The 18,068-nt window shown below is 38.5% G+C and overlaps 1 protein-coding gene across 8 annotated transcripts in view; it reads right to left on the bottom strand.

Annotated features, from left to right (window-relative positions):
- Positions 1–14,479: 14,479 nt before the first annotated feature.
- The window catches only part of Cntn3 (contactin 3), a 471,390-nt gene continuing 467,801 nt past the window's right edge, over positions 14,480–18,068 (bottom strand). For all 8 annotated transcript variants that reach the window (XM_029562809.1, XM_029562808.1, XM_029562814.1 and 5 more), the window contains one exon: positions 14,480–16,596. In XM_029562809.1, the coding sequence (XP_029418669.1) occupies positions 16,499–16,596 (98 nt within the window). In that variant the 3' untranslated portion in view covers positions 14,480–16,498. The remainder of the gene's footprint in view (positions 16,597–18,068) is intronic.

Below are 18,068 nucleotides of genomic sequence, written 5' to 3'. Positions count from 1 at the left end.
TATTACTGACTATAATAAAGCTAGATAATGGAATTATTTTCAGTACTATTTAGATTTTATTTATTCTTAACCTAATCTGTTAATGTTTCCTTTTGTCTTTCCTGTCTCCTACAAGGTTTTATTAACTTCCTTCAGTTACTTAGCTCTTAAAAAGGAAAAGATGCTACCTCAAATCCATATGAAAACTTAACTCTTTCTTTAGGCTACTAATTACCTATATAAAATGCCATCTAAGTTGGTTGAGTAAGATCCTATTTGTTAAATACCATTTTTGTTTTTAGTTTACTTTCATGGTGTTTTAAGATGTATTCATTTTGTTTGTCTACTTCAAATGTATTTTAGTTTAAAAATGATAAACCAAGCACATTCTCAAAGTCCAGATTCCAACCTCTGTCCCTACTTTTTGTTTTTGGATATAATTTAATATGCTCCCCAAAGATTCATGTATTGAGAGCTTGGGTCCCAATGGTGATATTAGGAAGTGAGACCCTTAAGAGATTAAGAAGTGGAGCCTAGTGGGAGAATTTCAGACCAACTGAAAGTTGGCCTCAGAAGGCACTATGGGATTCCAGGCTCTCTCTCTCTCTCTCTCTCTCTCTCTCTCTCTCTCTCTCTCTCTCTCTCTCTCTCTCTCCCTCTCCCCCCCTCCCTCCCTCCCTCTCTCTCACCATTGACCTTCTGGGGCTCTACTAAACCTCTATTAAACTACCGCCCTTCTGGAGCTCATCTTCCCTCAGCCTCTACTAAACCTCAGGATCAGCTTGTTCCACAAACTTCCCTCCCTCTGGCTCACTGATTGTCTTCTGCTTTTCTCTCATGCCATTTCTTGTACTTTGTCTCCATCTACTGTCTGGTCACGCCACGCTCCCATTGCAGGGTTTTCCACTCCTCTTGCTTGCCTCAATATCACACATGTGTCAGAAAGCCCTTTCCTTTCACTGGATATAGGACACTATTTCCAGAGATAGGACACACACTACTTCGTGTCCAGGACAGGATCTCACCTTTCCTCTCTCTGATGATCTAATTGCAGGACGCTGCCTTCTGGGACTTGGAAATAACTTGAAAATAACTCAAACCCGAGCAACAAAAAAGCTTTCTTTTGGTGCCTGCTTCTCCTCGCTCTTGTTTTGCGTGACCAATGCCAAACCCCTTTTACTCCTACTCCCTCCCATCTCTCTCTCTCTTCCTCATCTGTTGTGCTTTCCTGCCCAGACTTGTGATCCTGTTTCCACTCCCCATGGAGAGAGGATTTTCTTTGTCTCCCATCTGCTCGGTTCTGTCTCTACCTCCTACCCGCTTGCTTGATTCTTTCTCTATCTCCTCTTTGTACTGTACTTAATCTGTCACTATGAGAACCACCCACTCAAAGTCTCAGGGTCTCACACCTCTTGCTTGTCTTCTTAAATCCTTAAAACAACTAAGACTTTTGGATACAATCAGGCCAAAACGCCTGAAATTCCTGTGCACCACTGCCTGGCCTCAGTACGAGTTAAATAATAACTCTGTTTGGCCAGACACTAAAACCTTAAACTTCAATATTTTGAGAGATTTAAAAAATTTCTGCCATTGTAAAGGCAAATGGTCCAAATTATCATACATCCAAGCTTCCTTTGATCTCTGTGCTAATCCCTCCCTCTAGGTCTCATGTTCTTCCCATCAAGTTCTTCTGGCTAAGACAGTTTCACGGGATCCCAACCCACCAGGGGGCCTCTGCCCCCCTCACCTCAGCTTTTGATCCTACCATAGCTGATGAACTGCCTCTAATTAGGACCCATCCCCAACCTCCTCCTACTCCCCAGCCTGAGGCACAGCCAAGTCCTCCCCATGCTCTCCCCTTGCCATATGCTCCCTTGCCTCCCATTCCAGGGCCCAATCCATCTCTCATTCTTTCTGAACTTGAACTCCCTCTCCACACCATGACCTTCCCCCTCTCCACCACCACTCTAAGTCTATCACCCACTCTCCTTCCACTAACTCTCCTGTACTTGAGATAATCCAAAACCTTAAACATCACCTTGCCAAATATCCCCTAGTCTCCCCTATTCTGGCTTCTAGCTCAAATAACCCATTTATCCCTCCTGTATCTAATTTCTACTTTGATTCCAGACCCTGCCTCTGATACCCCTGCCTCTGCCTCCCCTCATGGACAGGACACCCCTCCCATCTCTCCCACTCCAACAGTTATAACGTCTAAACAGGGTTATAGCACAGTTTTCCTTAATTGATTATGCTGGAAGTTGAAAACATCAATTTGATAATGTTTAACTATGTACCAATTGCTTTTTTCCACCTAAAGCAAGGTTTTGGTAGACCAATCTCTAAACTACGTAAGGTAAAAGATTTACCTAGAAACATAAAACACAATAAAAACACAGGTAATATTAGCTTATTACATTATCTTATGTATATAATCTAGATTCCATGTTCTTTTAATTAGATGATGCTACACACTGCTTTCTTCTGAGTCAAACAACTACCATCTTTATGACTTCAGCTGTGTCCACTAACAAAAAATCATCACAATTGGACTTGTTGACTTAAGTATTAATTAAAAGAGGAGGGGTAAACTGGGTCATTGGACCCTCACCTGAGTATCCAGCTGCTCTTCCCAGCCAACTGTATATAATTTGGCCCTAATCACATGGTCTCCTGGGTTTGGGGAAGTCTAAAGTATATTATCTGGAAAAGGCTAGGAAGAGAAGGCTTGATCCATGCTGGGTTAAGGGTGTGCACCCCCTCAGGTCATACATATACCTCAACAACCCTTCAGTCATCTCTGTAAGTAAGCTCAGTAAATTCATTGGTTTTCCAGGAAAACTTTAATTAAACATTGGTTTGACACCAGAATCTTAAAAGGGAATAAAACATTGCTTAGTATCCCAGGAAAAGAATTCTCACAACAGATGAAAAATTTGTTTGTTAAGTTATTGTGTCTCATGCTTATTAAAAAAAGAAAATGGAAAATTGGAGGACGTTGGAAGGATGGTGGAAGGATATGAGAATGGAGATATTTTTAAAGAAGGATTTATGTATGAATATTATGATGGCTGGATATTTCCAGAACTGACAGAGAAATGAGAGAGCTAGGCAGGTGATGAAGGTCTGTGTAGGGTTGTTACAATATAATAAGGATGAGACAAGGATAATATGTAGACAATCTTGAAATTTCTAAGGTTGCAGCTTAGTTAACTAGTCTAAGGATGTCTAGTCAAGGTTTATTTAAGGATGTTTCCCTCTAAGCTCTATCTATATAGCACGTGGTAATTAATGTACCATGCTGGTGTAACTAACCTTGTTGGATGTTTAATAACCAGACTCTAAGGCCTATATTAATCTGGTCAGAGGGACTTAAAGGGACAAATTTTTGTTCCTGGCCCTCCAAGGTCAAACAAGTTGCAGGGGCTATGGTACATCTCTTGAAATGTCCTGTAACTTTGGAGAGTCATCTGTCCTCTTGTTCAGGGACGCCATGGAGACCCCAGAAGATGGACTTGAACCAGTGTCCAGTCTGCAAAGAGGAGGGTCAACACAGAGGAAACATTTCCTCCATGCTTCCACACAAAGCCCTAGTCAAGCAAGACCTCTTGACTTATCTTCACATAGATGGAACTGGTAAAAGTAAAGCCTGAGGAGCCAGGGGCTCCCCCCAAGCCCATGTGACTCCTGAGAACCAAATACTCATACCACCTTAAGAGTAAAAATAAATTGGTTTATTTGGGCCAACAGTCTGGTGTTAAACACCCAAAAGGAAAGTATAACCAAAAATTAGTCATCAGTATATTTTAAAGTTTCAAGGGATTACACAATCCAGATATTAGATGTAAGTTCTTATGTTATTTAGACAATTATCTCTCATTGATGATTTTGTTCCTAATAAGACAACATTACTCAGATGTAAGACTTCAAATCTTGGTCTACAATACTGTAGTGCCCACTTACAGCTAAGGGAGACAACCCACTATTGTTCTAGCCTAAAGAATTAAATGATGGCTAAATTTGTTTTCTCTCCCTATCTAGAAGCCTTTGAGAGGTAACTGACACTGATTCTAGCCACTCCAACACCTATTAAAATGCCTGAAAACAAATCCTGAGTCCATCACTCTCAAGTTCAGCCCTGGCAGGTGAAAAAAAAAAAAAAATGAAAAATGAGCTATTACCTTGGTGCTAAACATTGCTCCTTGCTTCTTCAAGATATTTTCAGGACCAAATCCAAAAACTAGCTCTTACTAATTTTAATCAGTTGTTACTTTCCTTCCCTCTACAGGTATACAAGCACCTGTCAACCATCGAGGACCCTGTTGAGATCCATGAAGAGGGAACCCCCCCGCTGTCTGATCGACCCCTAATCCAGCTCCCCCATTTCAATCCTGTCCAGCAGGAAGTAGCAAGATGACAACAGTGCCCTCATACTATAACACAAAAGGCTGGAATGTTAAGGTTCAGATAGCCCTGCCCCCTCACCAACAGGATCTCAAGACTTCTCATGGTCCTGAGAAAAGGGAACGGAGCTGATAAGCGCCCCGGTCTTTGAAGTCAAGAGAAGCAGACTTTTCCCCACTGTTTGGCCAACACAGCAGGCTTCCCCTTTGATGTCTAAAGAGGACAGGTTTTAACAGTCCTGCTCTCCCACTGCCCCACCAAACTTTAAAAAGAAATAAATCTTCCAGCCTTCTGCAGGAAGCAGAAGCCTCCCTTTTTAAAAGACCCCAGCTCATGACCTGGGCAGATATTTTCCCTGGCTGGAAGGGAATCTGTCCCATGTGTTCCTTTGCTAATAAACTCTCCTTTTCCTGATCAACCCTATTCATCATATGGCTACTTTTTACCTATCACTTATGTTTATGGAGATAATCTGCATGTTTAACTAAGGATTTCTTCAAATCAAAGTGTCAGGCTCAAATACCATTGTCATGTTAAGAGTTGGGCTAAAATTTTCAAAAGATGCCACAAAATAAGCCTGATGCAGTGCTAAGAACTCATGCAAGTTTTACTTGTGTAAATGTGGAGCTATCTGAGAGTCACCATCATTCTTTGTCTACATGCAAAGCACTTAAAACAATAAGTTCTCAGGTCTGAAAATACTATAAAATATTTAATCTCAAGGAAGAGCTACTGGAGATGAATGCTGTATGATTCATGGCCCTGACACTATAATTATTTTTAGGAAAGGCTCATGCACAGTACAGAGGCAGTTTCTTCTTTTGGATGTCCCTTTGACCATCAGAAAAAAACATGGGCATTTTCTTCTACCCGAGAATTTGCTGTTAGTTTTTATCTCCAGCAGCAAGTCTGTAAATGGGACAAATGTAAATAATGTTATATATAGATGGGAATCCATATTTTGAGTATTAAGAAGGTAGTGCCAACTTTTTCATTCCTACAAGATTTTGATGGGAGGAGAGAAAGGGCAAGTCAGGTATAAGGATGGGACATAGAGGCTTATGTCTTCAGTTGCAAGATAAACACTTTGTATGTATTATTTTGATAATGATTCTTTTTTGTTTTTCCAGTGCTTGGAAATGAACAAATGGCCTTGCATCTGCTAGGCGAGTAATTTACTACTGAGCTTTAACCCCACATTTTACTGTTTTTGAGGTGGGGGTAGGGTCTATCGATGTACTCCAGGATGGGCCTGATCTTGGAATCCTCCTGCTTCAGCTTCCAAAGTGCATGGCATTGTTTGATTTCTAATTATCACACAATAGAGGCAGGAACTGCTCACCTCCATTTCATATATGAGAAGAAAAAAAAATCAACCAACCTCCTGCCAAATCCTGAATACCCAAAGCCATCTTGAGCAAAAAGAAAAACGTAGGATGCATTTTATTACCTGACTTTAAAACATACTACAAAGCTGTAGAAATCAAAGTACTTTGCTGTTTGATGTTAAAAACAGACAGGCAGAACACTGTAACAGAATAGAAGCTGTGTCACTCTGTCATTGTGATGGAATATCGGACTGATGACTTGTGGGAGAAGAGGTGGATATGAACTCATGGTTTCTTGGGTTTTAATCCATCATAGTGGAAGGGTATGGTGATGCAGAGTTCCTCATCTCACGGTGACGAGGAAACAGAAAGAAGGTCTGAGCTAGCAAGCACTCTCCTTTATCCCCCTTTTATTCCATCTGGGGCTCTTGGGCCATGTTCCCTACATGAAAGTAGTTGTTCTCCCTCATTGTTGGCCTACATGTCAATCATATTAGAACACCCTCACGGGCACATCCAGATGTGTGCTTCCCTAGTTTCTTAGGCATTTCTCACTCCAGTCAAGTTGACAAAATTAACCATGACAGAAAGCACAGAGGTAAAACCAAGCATCTATATCTATCCCACAAAAGTGCTAAGAATATACTGGAGAAAGGGCAGACTTCTCAAAAAACTGCTGGGAAGATTAGATAGTCACATGCAGAGCAATGAAATTAGACTGCAACTTCTCTCCAGTTACAAAAATCAACTCAGAATGAGCTAACGACCTTAATGTAAGATTTGAAATTATGAAACTTCTAGAAGAAAGCTTAAGTGGTAACACCTAGGATATTGGAATAATAAAAGATTATTTTTATATAAGAACTCAGCCCCCTAAAAGCACAGGAAACAAAAGAAAAAACAAATCAGACCATATCAAATCTGGAAACTTGACCCCAGCAGAGGAAGCAACAGATCGAAGAGACAAACTACAGAATGGGAGATAATATTTGCCAGCCACACAGCTGACATCCATAATGTGTAAAAAACTTGATTGCAAATAATAATTAAAAATAATAATCTGATATAAAATGGGTAATATACCTCAAAAGACCTTTCACAAAAGTCAAGTCATCAGGGCTGGACATTTGGCTCACTGGTTAAGAGCACTGGTTGTTCTTGCACAGGACCCGAGTTTGATTCCTAGAACCCACATGGCTGCTAACAACCATCCATAACTCTGGTTCCAGAAGAATCCAATGCCCTCTCGTCTCACCTCCACAGGCATTGTACTACACGCATGTACTAACATACATGCAGGCAATACACTCATACGCTTAAAATAAAAATAATAAATATAATACTTTTCACTTGGGAGGCAGAGGCAGGCAGATCTCTATGAGTTCAAGGCCAGCCTGGTCTACATAGTGAGTCCCAGGACAGCTGGGGCTACAGGGAGACCCTGTCTCAAAAAGACCAAAAGGAAAAAAAAAAGACAAATTATCATCAGGTATATGAAAAATGATCAACATTGCTCATCATATTGGGAATGCAAATCTAAACCATATTAAACTATCCCCTCACCCCAGTAAGAATAGCTATTATCAAAGAACAAATAGATACATGGTAGACTATTATTCAGCTGTGAAGAGAATAAAAGTCATTTACCTGTAAGAAAATAAATGGACCATTGATACCTTAAGCCAAACATAAAAACTCAAGTACCACCTGAGCTAACTCATTTGTGAAATCTAAAAATATTTTCATAGAAATTGAGTCTAGAGATGAGAAAGGGGAAGGAGAAAAGTTTGATGAATACATATTAAGTTACAGTTTGTAGGAGAGAGAAGTTCTCAAATGCTACTGTAGGGTGACTTGATTTAAATGAAATCACTTCACATTTCAAAAACTTGGAGAAAGGATGTCTTTGGGCCTCTTAGCAACATATTCTGTTCCAAAGGCCAAAAATGTTGATAGTATTTTGGAGGTTGTATGTAATCCTTAAAAGATTTTAGGGTTACCTCTTCAGAGGGGAGGAATGTTAGAGTAGCCAAAAGCTCCATAAAAATAAATAACTCAAAGAAGAAAAACAGTACATGAAGTTATCAGAAAAAAGTGATGGGGAGCTATGGGAGGAGTTAGAGGGGAGGGAGTGGGCGTGGATTTGATCAAAACACCTTACATGCATGTATGAAATTCTCAATAATTTATTTTAAAAAAAGATAAATGTACAAATGTAGGGCTTACATTGCTTTCATTCAAAGGATTCTGAAAATGTCTACTGTAGGAACATGACAAATGCTTAAGAAGATACATATGCTTAATCTTTTTAAACACTATACAATATGCAATATATTCCAACATAACAGGACCTTTAGCAGTTAAGAACACTGGCTGTTCTTGCAGAAGACCCGGGTTCGAATCCCAGCACCCACATGGCAGCTAAAAACTGTCCGTACTCCAGTTCCAGGGGATCCGACGGCCTCTTCTGACCTCTGCGGGCATTGCAAGACACGGGTGCACTTAACTACATGCAGGCAATACATGCATACATATAAAATAAAAATAATAAATAAAATATAAAGGCATGGGAACCAATAAAACTAAACCAAGAAGAGATTAACAGCTTAAACAGGGTTGAGAAAACTACACTCACTTTTACTGCTAAAAATCACCTGTCTTTCCTAGGTTCTTAAATTGTTTCATCTGTACATTGATAACCAAAACATTTAAAGAAATTCACAGTACAAAAGTGAAGGAAAAATAGAAGTTTAGTCTTTAAGTTACTTACTTTGAAATCACTAAGCATTGAATGGCAGATCCAGGGCTTGCTGGCTGGCTGGCTGACTTCAAAGCACATAATCTTAATGATTTCCCAAACTGTCCTCCATCATCACTTTGAAAATACAATTTATGTATAACTACCAAGAGTGGATTGCTGAGCTCGCAGCTCTGCATAATTTCCTTCGCACCAATCTGTTGCTCCGATCTGGCAAAGCTTCCCTCAGGCAAGTTCCCATCTGTGACGAGTCACTTCCAGTTTCTGCTTAGCATTGAGAGTTCCTGAGCAGCTGGGGCTCAGCCCACCTTCATTGTTGCCTGTAACTAGCTGCCTTTCAAGCAGCACCGGCCTGAAGGCAGGATTCCCTTTGAAGAAGAACTCCACCTGAGGGCTGTAGGAATCTGTTGTCTGAAAGATTGTCTCAAGCTGACTTCTGCAGAAGTCAGCCTGTGTGTTGAAACAGGTGAAATATTTTTAATCATATGACACTGGAAAATATACTTGCCACTCATGTTCACCTTTGCTTTTCACTTTTTGTTTTAAAATTATTATTTTTTATTTATTGAAAAAGGGATTTGGAGAGTTGGCTCAGCAGTTAAGAGCAGTGACTGATCTTGCAGAGGACCTAGGTTTGATTCCCAGCACCCACATGGTGGCTAACAACCATCCCTTAACTCCAGTTCCAGGGTATCTGATGCCTTCCCTCACCTCTGCAGGCAATCCATGACGCCCATGCACTTACACACGTGCAGGCAATACACTCATACCCATAAAATAAAAACAATAGAGTATTTTTTTTTAAAAAAGGAAAAGAAATTTGGTCCATGAAATATTTTTCATGGATTTAGATTGAGGGATATTGATGGCTGGGGGTTTTATAATTTTGATTCTTACATCACTCCTAAAGATCCAAATTATTCAGAAATGTTTTGCTAAATCCTAATATTTTCAAAGTAAATATTTTATAGTTTTGTTGTAGGTTTTTGCTTGCTGGGAATTGAACCCATGGCCTTGTGCATGCTCTGCTACTGAGCTTTATCTCCAACCAAAATAAATATTTTTAAATATTTGTGAATTTTTTTTTGTTGTTATTTGGTTTTGCTCTGTTTTTTCAGAACAGGCTGGCTTTGATCTCAAAGAGCTCCATCTGCCTCTGCCTTCCAAGTGCGGGGAATAAAGGTGTGTGCCACCAAGCTTGGCTACAGGCCTATTCTTCACTTGTTGGGCTTGATGCTGATGTTTTTACTATTTTCATTAGTGCATTCTAATTTTACAAAATAACGAGTCTATTATGACATTTTCATAGACACACACACACATACACACACACTTGATCATATTCACACTTCCCTGCTCTTCTCCAGTCTTTATGCTCCTGCTGGTTCCATTTTTATTCCTAAACAGCACCCTCCTTTCTTCAGAAGGCTGAAATCTTGACCCATATACATTATTCTCTTGCTTGTTCATATTTATATCATTAAAATGAAACTAATCTCCCCATGTGAGGAATGAGGCAATTATGTTTCTGTCTAAACACTTTCTAAGATTTTTAGCATCTCTTATAAACAGGCAACTTTGAAGAAAAGACAGGCTTTTTTTTTCTATTGAAAGAGTCCAGGCAGAGGTTGCATGCAAGCAAAAATGTGTTTAATTTTGTAAAGGGGATGGTTTTCTATGTAATTAGCAACAGCCAAAGAGACCTCCCCTGGAGCTTCTGGTTCCAGCAGCCACCCACTGTCATTCACTAGTTGTGGATCTGGAACTGTGAGTTCTCAGGTAAGAGCACGCAATCTACATTGTCAAATGGGCCTCAAGCTCACACTCCCCACATGGCTTCTGGATGCCAAATCCTTTTTGCTCAACAGAATTCTTCTGAGCCAAGGCTCCAAACATCCGCAGTGCCTCAGGCTTTTTGGGCTCATATCCAGAAGTCTTCATTCTGCAGCCTAGACCAGCTCTGCCCGGTTAGCTGGCTCTTGCTTCAACTCAATTAAACTGATTTACATAGAGGGTTTATTTATATTAAACACAAGGATTCTTAAAACATTAGTGAAACTTTCAATCCCCAACTTCATACCTCTCTGAATAGAGTCTTGTGAATAATCCTTCCTGGCTCCAACTCCATAAGCTACTGGCTACATGGGTGCTGTTTTGAGAGACTAAGTATTTAGCTGGAAGAGGCTGATCCCCTCCCATGTGCTCAGCAGCATGACAAAAGTTCTACAAGTATCACCTTAGTCCTTGAAATCCCTGAAGCATGTACTCTGTGATACCAGTACCTTCTTTTCCCTCATATTTCTCCTGGCTCTTTTCCCTGCTTTATCATAGGCAGGCTCCTGACGGAGCTCATCATTGCTAGTCCTAAGGGCAGTGATGCACTTGAAACTGGGTGACTGCACAATCCGCTGTGCTGGCTTCTTTCTGCCTCCTATCTAATGACAGACTCTTTTTTTGTAAGTATTTTATTTTTTTATTTTTATGTGTATGAGTAAATTGCCTGCTTCTATATAAGTGTACCCCTTGTCCTGTAGTACCCATGGAGATCAGAAGAGGGTGTCAGATCCCACGGGACTGGAGTTATGGAGAGTTGTTAGCTGCCATGGGGGTGCTGGGAATCGAACCAGGGTCGTCTGCAAGAGCAACCAGTGCTTTTAACCACTGAGCAATCTCTGTAGCCCCTTAATGACTGACTCTTTAAGAATGATCCAGAATCTAAAGCCTAATAATAGAACAATAATGATTTTTAACTTTCTAGACAGTGTTTTTGATTATCCCATGTGTCAAAGTATGATAAAAGGAGTCTGTAATTCCATTAGGTAACTTCCATGACAGACCTACCAGGCAGGACCCTTTGTTGGCATTGTGTTAGAAAGAAAGAGTTTTTGCTTTGGCATAATTAACCTGCATACTTAGGGCTACATAGTTATTTAGGGGTATTGTTAGAATTAGAATCAGATCTATGCGTGTGAACAAATACTCTAAGTTGCTGGATCCTTCCATATACTTCACAGATTTGTTACTTTTCAATAAAATGTGTCAGCTATTTATTGTTTTATATACATTTTATAGGCCCTCTTATTTTCCAGATGGTCATAATTTATCATCTCCAGGGACAGTATAGAAGGAAAAATTAAAGATATAAAATAGGATACCACAAGAGGAAGGGGTCAGAATTTGTTGGTTATTGGTTATTTCAGTGAGTTTGTAAACACATTTCAAGAGGAGCCCCTCAAAGTACAGTGCAGTGGTAAGATTCACATCCCCATGGAAATACTGCTCCTTCATCTTCAGACTTCATTGTGGCAATTCTATGTGGCTGCTCTGAAAATATGGAAATGTCAATGTGAAAGGACCACACTGACAGGGACACCTTGCTTCCGCATTAGCCAGTCACGATGTACGTTCTACATTAATTCTGTGCCTGTCAATGTCCAGTGTCTGATGCCAGGGTAAATGTGCTCATTTACTAAACTTATCATTCCTCTTTGCCTTTTCCTGAATTTCCATGAATATCTAATTGCATGGGATCTAATTCTTTCTCTCCCCCTCGTATTGATGATATAGGTAGAGTCACCAGGTGTGAGGATAATTTCAAAGAGCAGAGTAGGAGTGAAGAATAAGAATAAAGCAGAAAAATAAGAGTTCCTTCTTTAAAGTTTTAATTCTATCAGTGCATGAATTCTCTGTTTAAGTCCAAGACACACTTATTACCTCCATGTAAAGGAAGGCATCTTACATTAAGGTACTAGGTCTAAATAAAAGCAGAAAACTCTAACAATTAAAAGCACTATAGTCCAATCTGTTTACATGTTTTCTTTCAAGTGAATGGTACAGTTTTCTAATTGCTGATTTCATAACTGCTGTTGTGGGTTGGTTTGACTTCCAATATTTACTGAAGTGTATCCAAATTACAATGACCATCAATGCATTTTTTTTCATTTTTATAAAGGGTAAAATACTTTAGAAAAATGAACCCAATTAAGATTAATTTTAAATAAAAAGCTGGCATTGTAAGACTATGAACCAGCAGGAGGGATTTTAATTGGAAAAGAATAATTTACAAGATTCTAATCACTTCGCACTTTCTTCAGCTCACCCAGTCACGCTGGTTGGTTTTCAATGAATATGGAAAAATTATTGAAAATCAACCTGTGCCACCTTACAAACTTTTAAGGAAAAAGAATATAATGAAGATTAATTAAAGATTCTCAGGCTCCACGATTATGTGATCAATCAAGGAGGAACAAAGTACACTGTGAAATCAAACCAAAGATACTCAGAATCTTCAAACCTGAGGGATTTAACGTTAAAAGGGCAAAGAGCTTCATCATGCTTAGAGTTTAGGAGATGAAGCCAAATTGCTCTAAGTCTCATTTTACTGTGCCTATTACAGGATGATCCTTTGCAATTTACTACTTACTATTTGTAAAATGGGCTCAGTGAAACCTAACTAATGAGATTAGAGGAGACTAATTTAGCAAAGGTAAAGAAAGGGTTAATTCAGAGTAGTACATAGAGTAAATGAATGATACTGAATATATAAATGTTATATTTCTTTTTGTCTTTTCTTTTCTTTCCTTTCCTTTTTTTTGAGACAGAATCTTACTATGTAGCCTTGGCTGTCCTGAAACTCACTCTATAGCCCAGGCTGGCCTCTAATTTGGGCAGATCTGCCTGCCTCTGCTTTCCCAGTGCTGGAATTAAAGGCAAGTGCCACCCCAACTGGCTCAATGTTACATTGCCATGAAAATTAATTAGATTCCAGAATTATTTACCTTATCTTCTAGGAGCTTTTAGAATTGCAACTTTTTCCTCAGTAAAATGAAATTAAAGGAGAGCTTTAAAAAAACTAATGTAAAACCACCTTCAGAAGGAGGTCATCTTCTGTTTTCCAGGGTTATTTATTTCTTATGCATGGAAAGAATAAGAGCTTGAATCTAAGACTCCCACACACCATTTGACTTGGTAACTGCCGACCCTGAAAGTGCATAGTGCTAATAGCATCAGCTTATGAAACAGGACATTCTGCACAGTGGGACTCACAACTGTGTGAGGGGAATTCTACAATGCCTCCATTCTTCAGATAAGTAATCTGAGGATTAGAGATGTGATGGAACTGGAGCAAGAGCACATGACCAGTAATTAGTGAAGGTATTACTAAGTTTGAGGGATTAGTCAAGTTGATCTCTGATTCTTCAATGTCCACCAGCATTTGACATTAGGACTGCTTGAAGGTTTAATGTCTCCACATTCCCCTGAATTTATCTTTTAATAGAAGATAATAGTGCAACCATCACAACTGGCCTTAAATTTAAAATCATACACACACACACACACACACACACACACACACACACACACACACACACGAGAGAGAGAGAGAAAACTCCCACAAAATTTTCTCCCTTAATTATCCTTCCTCTACAAACCTCCATTTCTAAAGTAAGAAAATGATTAAAATCTTTTTTGTTGTTATTTTCCTTAGACCAATAGTAGTATTTGAAATTGCTTACTAATTCAAAACTGAATAATTAGGATGCTTTCCACCTATTTAGAGTATATTATTCACAAAGACTACATCAACTCAAATTTCTGATTCTGACATCAAAGAGAAAGTCCATGTACAATGTTGTAAATTGACATTGAGTTTATGAAAAGCATTTGTCAAAAATGAGGGAGTTCTACTAATGACAAAATGAAATCAAGAGGGATTAGACATTGTAATTCTGGAAGGTAAATATCCTGTTTTGTCTGTCATTTACTTGTGCAAAGGTGAAATACCTTGAACACAGAAGCCATTGTTTCAAAATGATGAATTTACTGAATTACAATAGCATAAAAATAATTTCAATATATTCTCTTAAAATATGGGAAAGTTAAACGTTGGCTGAAAAGTGTAGACAGTGGCAGCATTAGTGTGACTATTATGGGTCCCTCCTCTTCTGCATGAAGAGGTTTCCTTTGATGAAGCCACAATGAGCAATGCAGGAGCATTTGATTGTTATAAATTTTATTAGAATATCAGAAAATAATACATACAGATAACCATAGGATACACACACAGGAATTTAAAGATTAAATTTTGACTTTTCAATATGAAACAGTATCCACATCTCATGGAGATATATTGGTAGAAATAACATGAAACAGGAGAATAACTATCTTGCAAATGAAAAGCATAGGAACCAATTATAGGAATTATTAGATAATAAAAAGGTGCAGCTCTGTTACATGTACCATAAAATACAAGCATGGGAGAATTGTTCCCACCTTTTTGACTGGAAATACCAATGGTTGTATGAAATCAGTTAATCATTTGGATTTTTCTAGATATGTACAATATATACAGTCTATACAGAGAATCTTAAAAAAAATGCTCTCCTTTTCACATAGTGACTTTATCTTAGATGTAATCTCTAAATAAAAAGTGGTATTTTAAAGGGATATCAGAATTTTGTTATTTTTTTCTTCTTTCTTGATAGCTATACTGTTGTTTTCCAATTCTGCTACCTTTGAAAATAAGAATGAGTTCTAGCAAAATACGAAATTGGTAGGCAAGAGATAAAAAAATATTTCTGAATGTCTAAAACTGAAATCTGCTGGTTTTCCTATCCTTCACCTATTGCTATGAAGTCATGTCTTCAACAGTCCTTTGAAAATCACATTGAAAGACTGAATCATCTGTACCAAAGCCAGCAGCATCACCATGTACCATTACAAATGTAACTCAGGAACCAAAGAGCCTGCCTCACTCACTGAGACAGACAGTGGAATTTCATTTAAAAACCATCTCAGCTGTCCAAACACAGAGAGGGTCTCTTAATGGAACCAGAAATTAGAAATGGAGAACTTTGTGAATTTTGTTTAATGTTTGGACTAAAATGTGGGTTTTTCTTATTTTTTCTATGAAGTTTTGATAAAGCTTGGCAGCTTATTTTTACGTGTGAAGGGACCAAGTTCTTTATTATCTTTGTTTTCATTTTTGAGGCAGGATAAAATGTATTCATTTTGCTTCCATCTTTTTCTTTCTAAATATGAACAAAACCAAATGATGCCGCACTATTCACTCAGTTCAATTTCCATCTTTGACGGAAACAGAGCACTGCCAAGAGTGAGGAACGCAAGCATCAACAAAGTGCCGGGTTCACAAAATGCTTAAGAAAGTTCATGATCAGAATCTGCATAGGAACAATGCATCTGGGAGGACACATGATTTCCCGTGTTCCTCCTTGTTTTGATCAACTAAGTCTTGCAGTAGAAAAAGAATAATGAAATATTATTACCACTGCTTTTTATAGATGAATAATCGAGACACACGTGAGGACAAAGTGACTAGTGAGGTCTCAACACCATGGAGCGGTGCGCTGAACCAAAGGTCAGTCCTGGAGTCCAGAACATATTTTCTAACAATATTCTTAAATCACAGGCCACTCTCTTTTCCTGCATAATAACTGTCTGAATGCATTTTTTGACTCCTTGGAATTCAAATTGGTATTTCAAAAATGATGCTGATTAAGCCTTACAAGTAATGATATAACAATGGGTAAAAAGCATTTGGATTAAACAAGGAGTTTTTCAATGTAGGGAAAAATGTGTGCATGTATTGTGTGCATATTTGTATGCATGTGTATTGTGTGTGTGGATACTGTGTGTGTATACTGTATGTTATGTGTCTACTGTGTGTGTACTGTGCATGTGTGTACTGTATGTTTATACTGTGTATTTGTTCATGACATTATGTGAGTTGTGACCCATAGGCATTGTTTAAACTCATTGTTTAAGAATATTTATATCAAAAGTTTGCAGTATGTAATATGCAAATTCCTTTGGTTTATCAAGCAAATATTAAGGCATTTCAGATTCCTCTAAAAGGATTTACTGTTTTTATTATATTCATATTTTACCTATAATGGAGTAGAAATTTAAAAACACATAGTTGAAAAAAACATGCATAATCACTGTTTCAGAAAGCACTTTGTTTTTAAGAACCAATTAACTTTCCAGTGAATAGTAAAAAATTCTAACATCACAAGGTATTTACAATAAAGAACAGAACGATGGATATATAACCTGACATAGGGTGGACATTTGAGATGGCTGAAGTGGATCCTCTTGCATCCATACCTGTCAAATATGATAAACAGTTTATTAGTAAGAACTGTAGCAATCTGCAATCAGGTTGCTAGAGAATGAATGTTTCTGGTCCCTCCAGAATTGTATGTTGAAATCTTGTCCCCAGTTCTGAAAATACTCATGTTATAGTAGCCTTGGAGGCCCTTGAGTCTTTGAACTTCACTTTCTGTTTCCCTGCTAACACCAGAAAGGTACACATCATTTTTGCCATACCTGAGAATTTAAATTCCATATGAAAAGGTAAAGGTATCTGAGCTTTTCTGAAGAGCATTAAGGCAAAGCTACTTTCTCCTGGTCAAACAATTAGTTCTAGGGGCTGAAGAGATGGCTTAGTGGTTAAAAGCACAGACTGCTCTTGCAGACCCCCTGGGTTTGAATCCCAGCACCCACATGGCACCTAACAACCATCCATAATTCTAGTTCTAGGGAGACTAATGCCCTCTTCTGTCCTCCTCAGGCATTGCATGACATGGGTGTACTTATAGACATGCAGTTATAACACTCATACACAAAAAATAAAAATAAATAAAAAACATTCAAAAAACACCAATGAGTTCTACTTCTGGCCCTGGCCCTTTCAATTATCTGACCCAGGGTCCAAACCTGAGTCATGTGAAGCCATGCTAAGAAAATGGCAGGAATAGTTATCTCCTTAATGACCTTAATGAGATAGTGTATTATTGGCTCCCATGAGTCCATGCTTGATGCAGTCTCTGGTTGACCTTCCATGAAGGAGCACTATGGAGCCTGTATCATGTAGCCTGTCTGCTTTTCTGGGTCCTCACTCTGACAAGTCTTTCTATTTTTATTCTATTTATTTATTTATTTATTTATTTATTTATTATTTATTTATTTATTTATTTAATTTCAGCCAACAGGCTGAGCATGCAATCCCAGTAACTTTGGGAATTTTCACTCATTATTTGATGCTCCCCCGCTCTCCCCACTTCATCATGTATCCGACCTTCATTGCAAAAGCATGGTTGACTTTCTCTCTTCCTCTTCTCTATCTCCCACCTCTGGATAGCTACCAAGATTTATAAGCTTCCCTGCCATGAAATTTTCCCTGTTAAACTCTAATAAAACTGTCCTGGAGTTTCTTGTCAAGTCCGTTTCTAAATTCTTTTATTAATGAGATTCAGAACCCAAAAAAGGAACCTCAGTTCCCTCTGTAACAGTCAGAGATGGCACCCTTGAGAAATGTTTGTGAATCTGCAGGCACATTGATTTTGAATTTCCCAGCCTCCAAAAACATGAGTAATCTATAGTAATAACATACCATGTTTATGATGCTTCTGTAGTGGTAGTCTGAATGGACTTAGATGCAAAGCAAAAGTGATGCTTCTCCTATCACAATCAAATCACAACAGAAGCCTAATGTAGGAGCCCAAGTTAATTATTAATATTCATGTACAGCACACATTAGATGCTACAGGGACTTACAAAACTCCTATGTGTCCAAA

This window comes from Nannospalax galili, unplaced genomic scaffold (genome assembly GCF_000622305.1).
Source record: "Nannospalax galili isolate Female #2095 unplaced genomic scaffold, S.galili_v1.0 scaffold114, whole genome shotgun sequence".
Classification (NCBI taxonomy): Eukaryota; Metazoa; Chordata; class Mammalia; order Rodentia; family Spalacidae; genus Nannospalax; species Nannospalax galili.
Note: the sequence above shows the minus strand (reverse complement) of the source record. Positions and strands in the feature narration are given on the sequence as shown.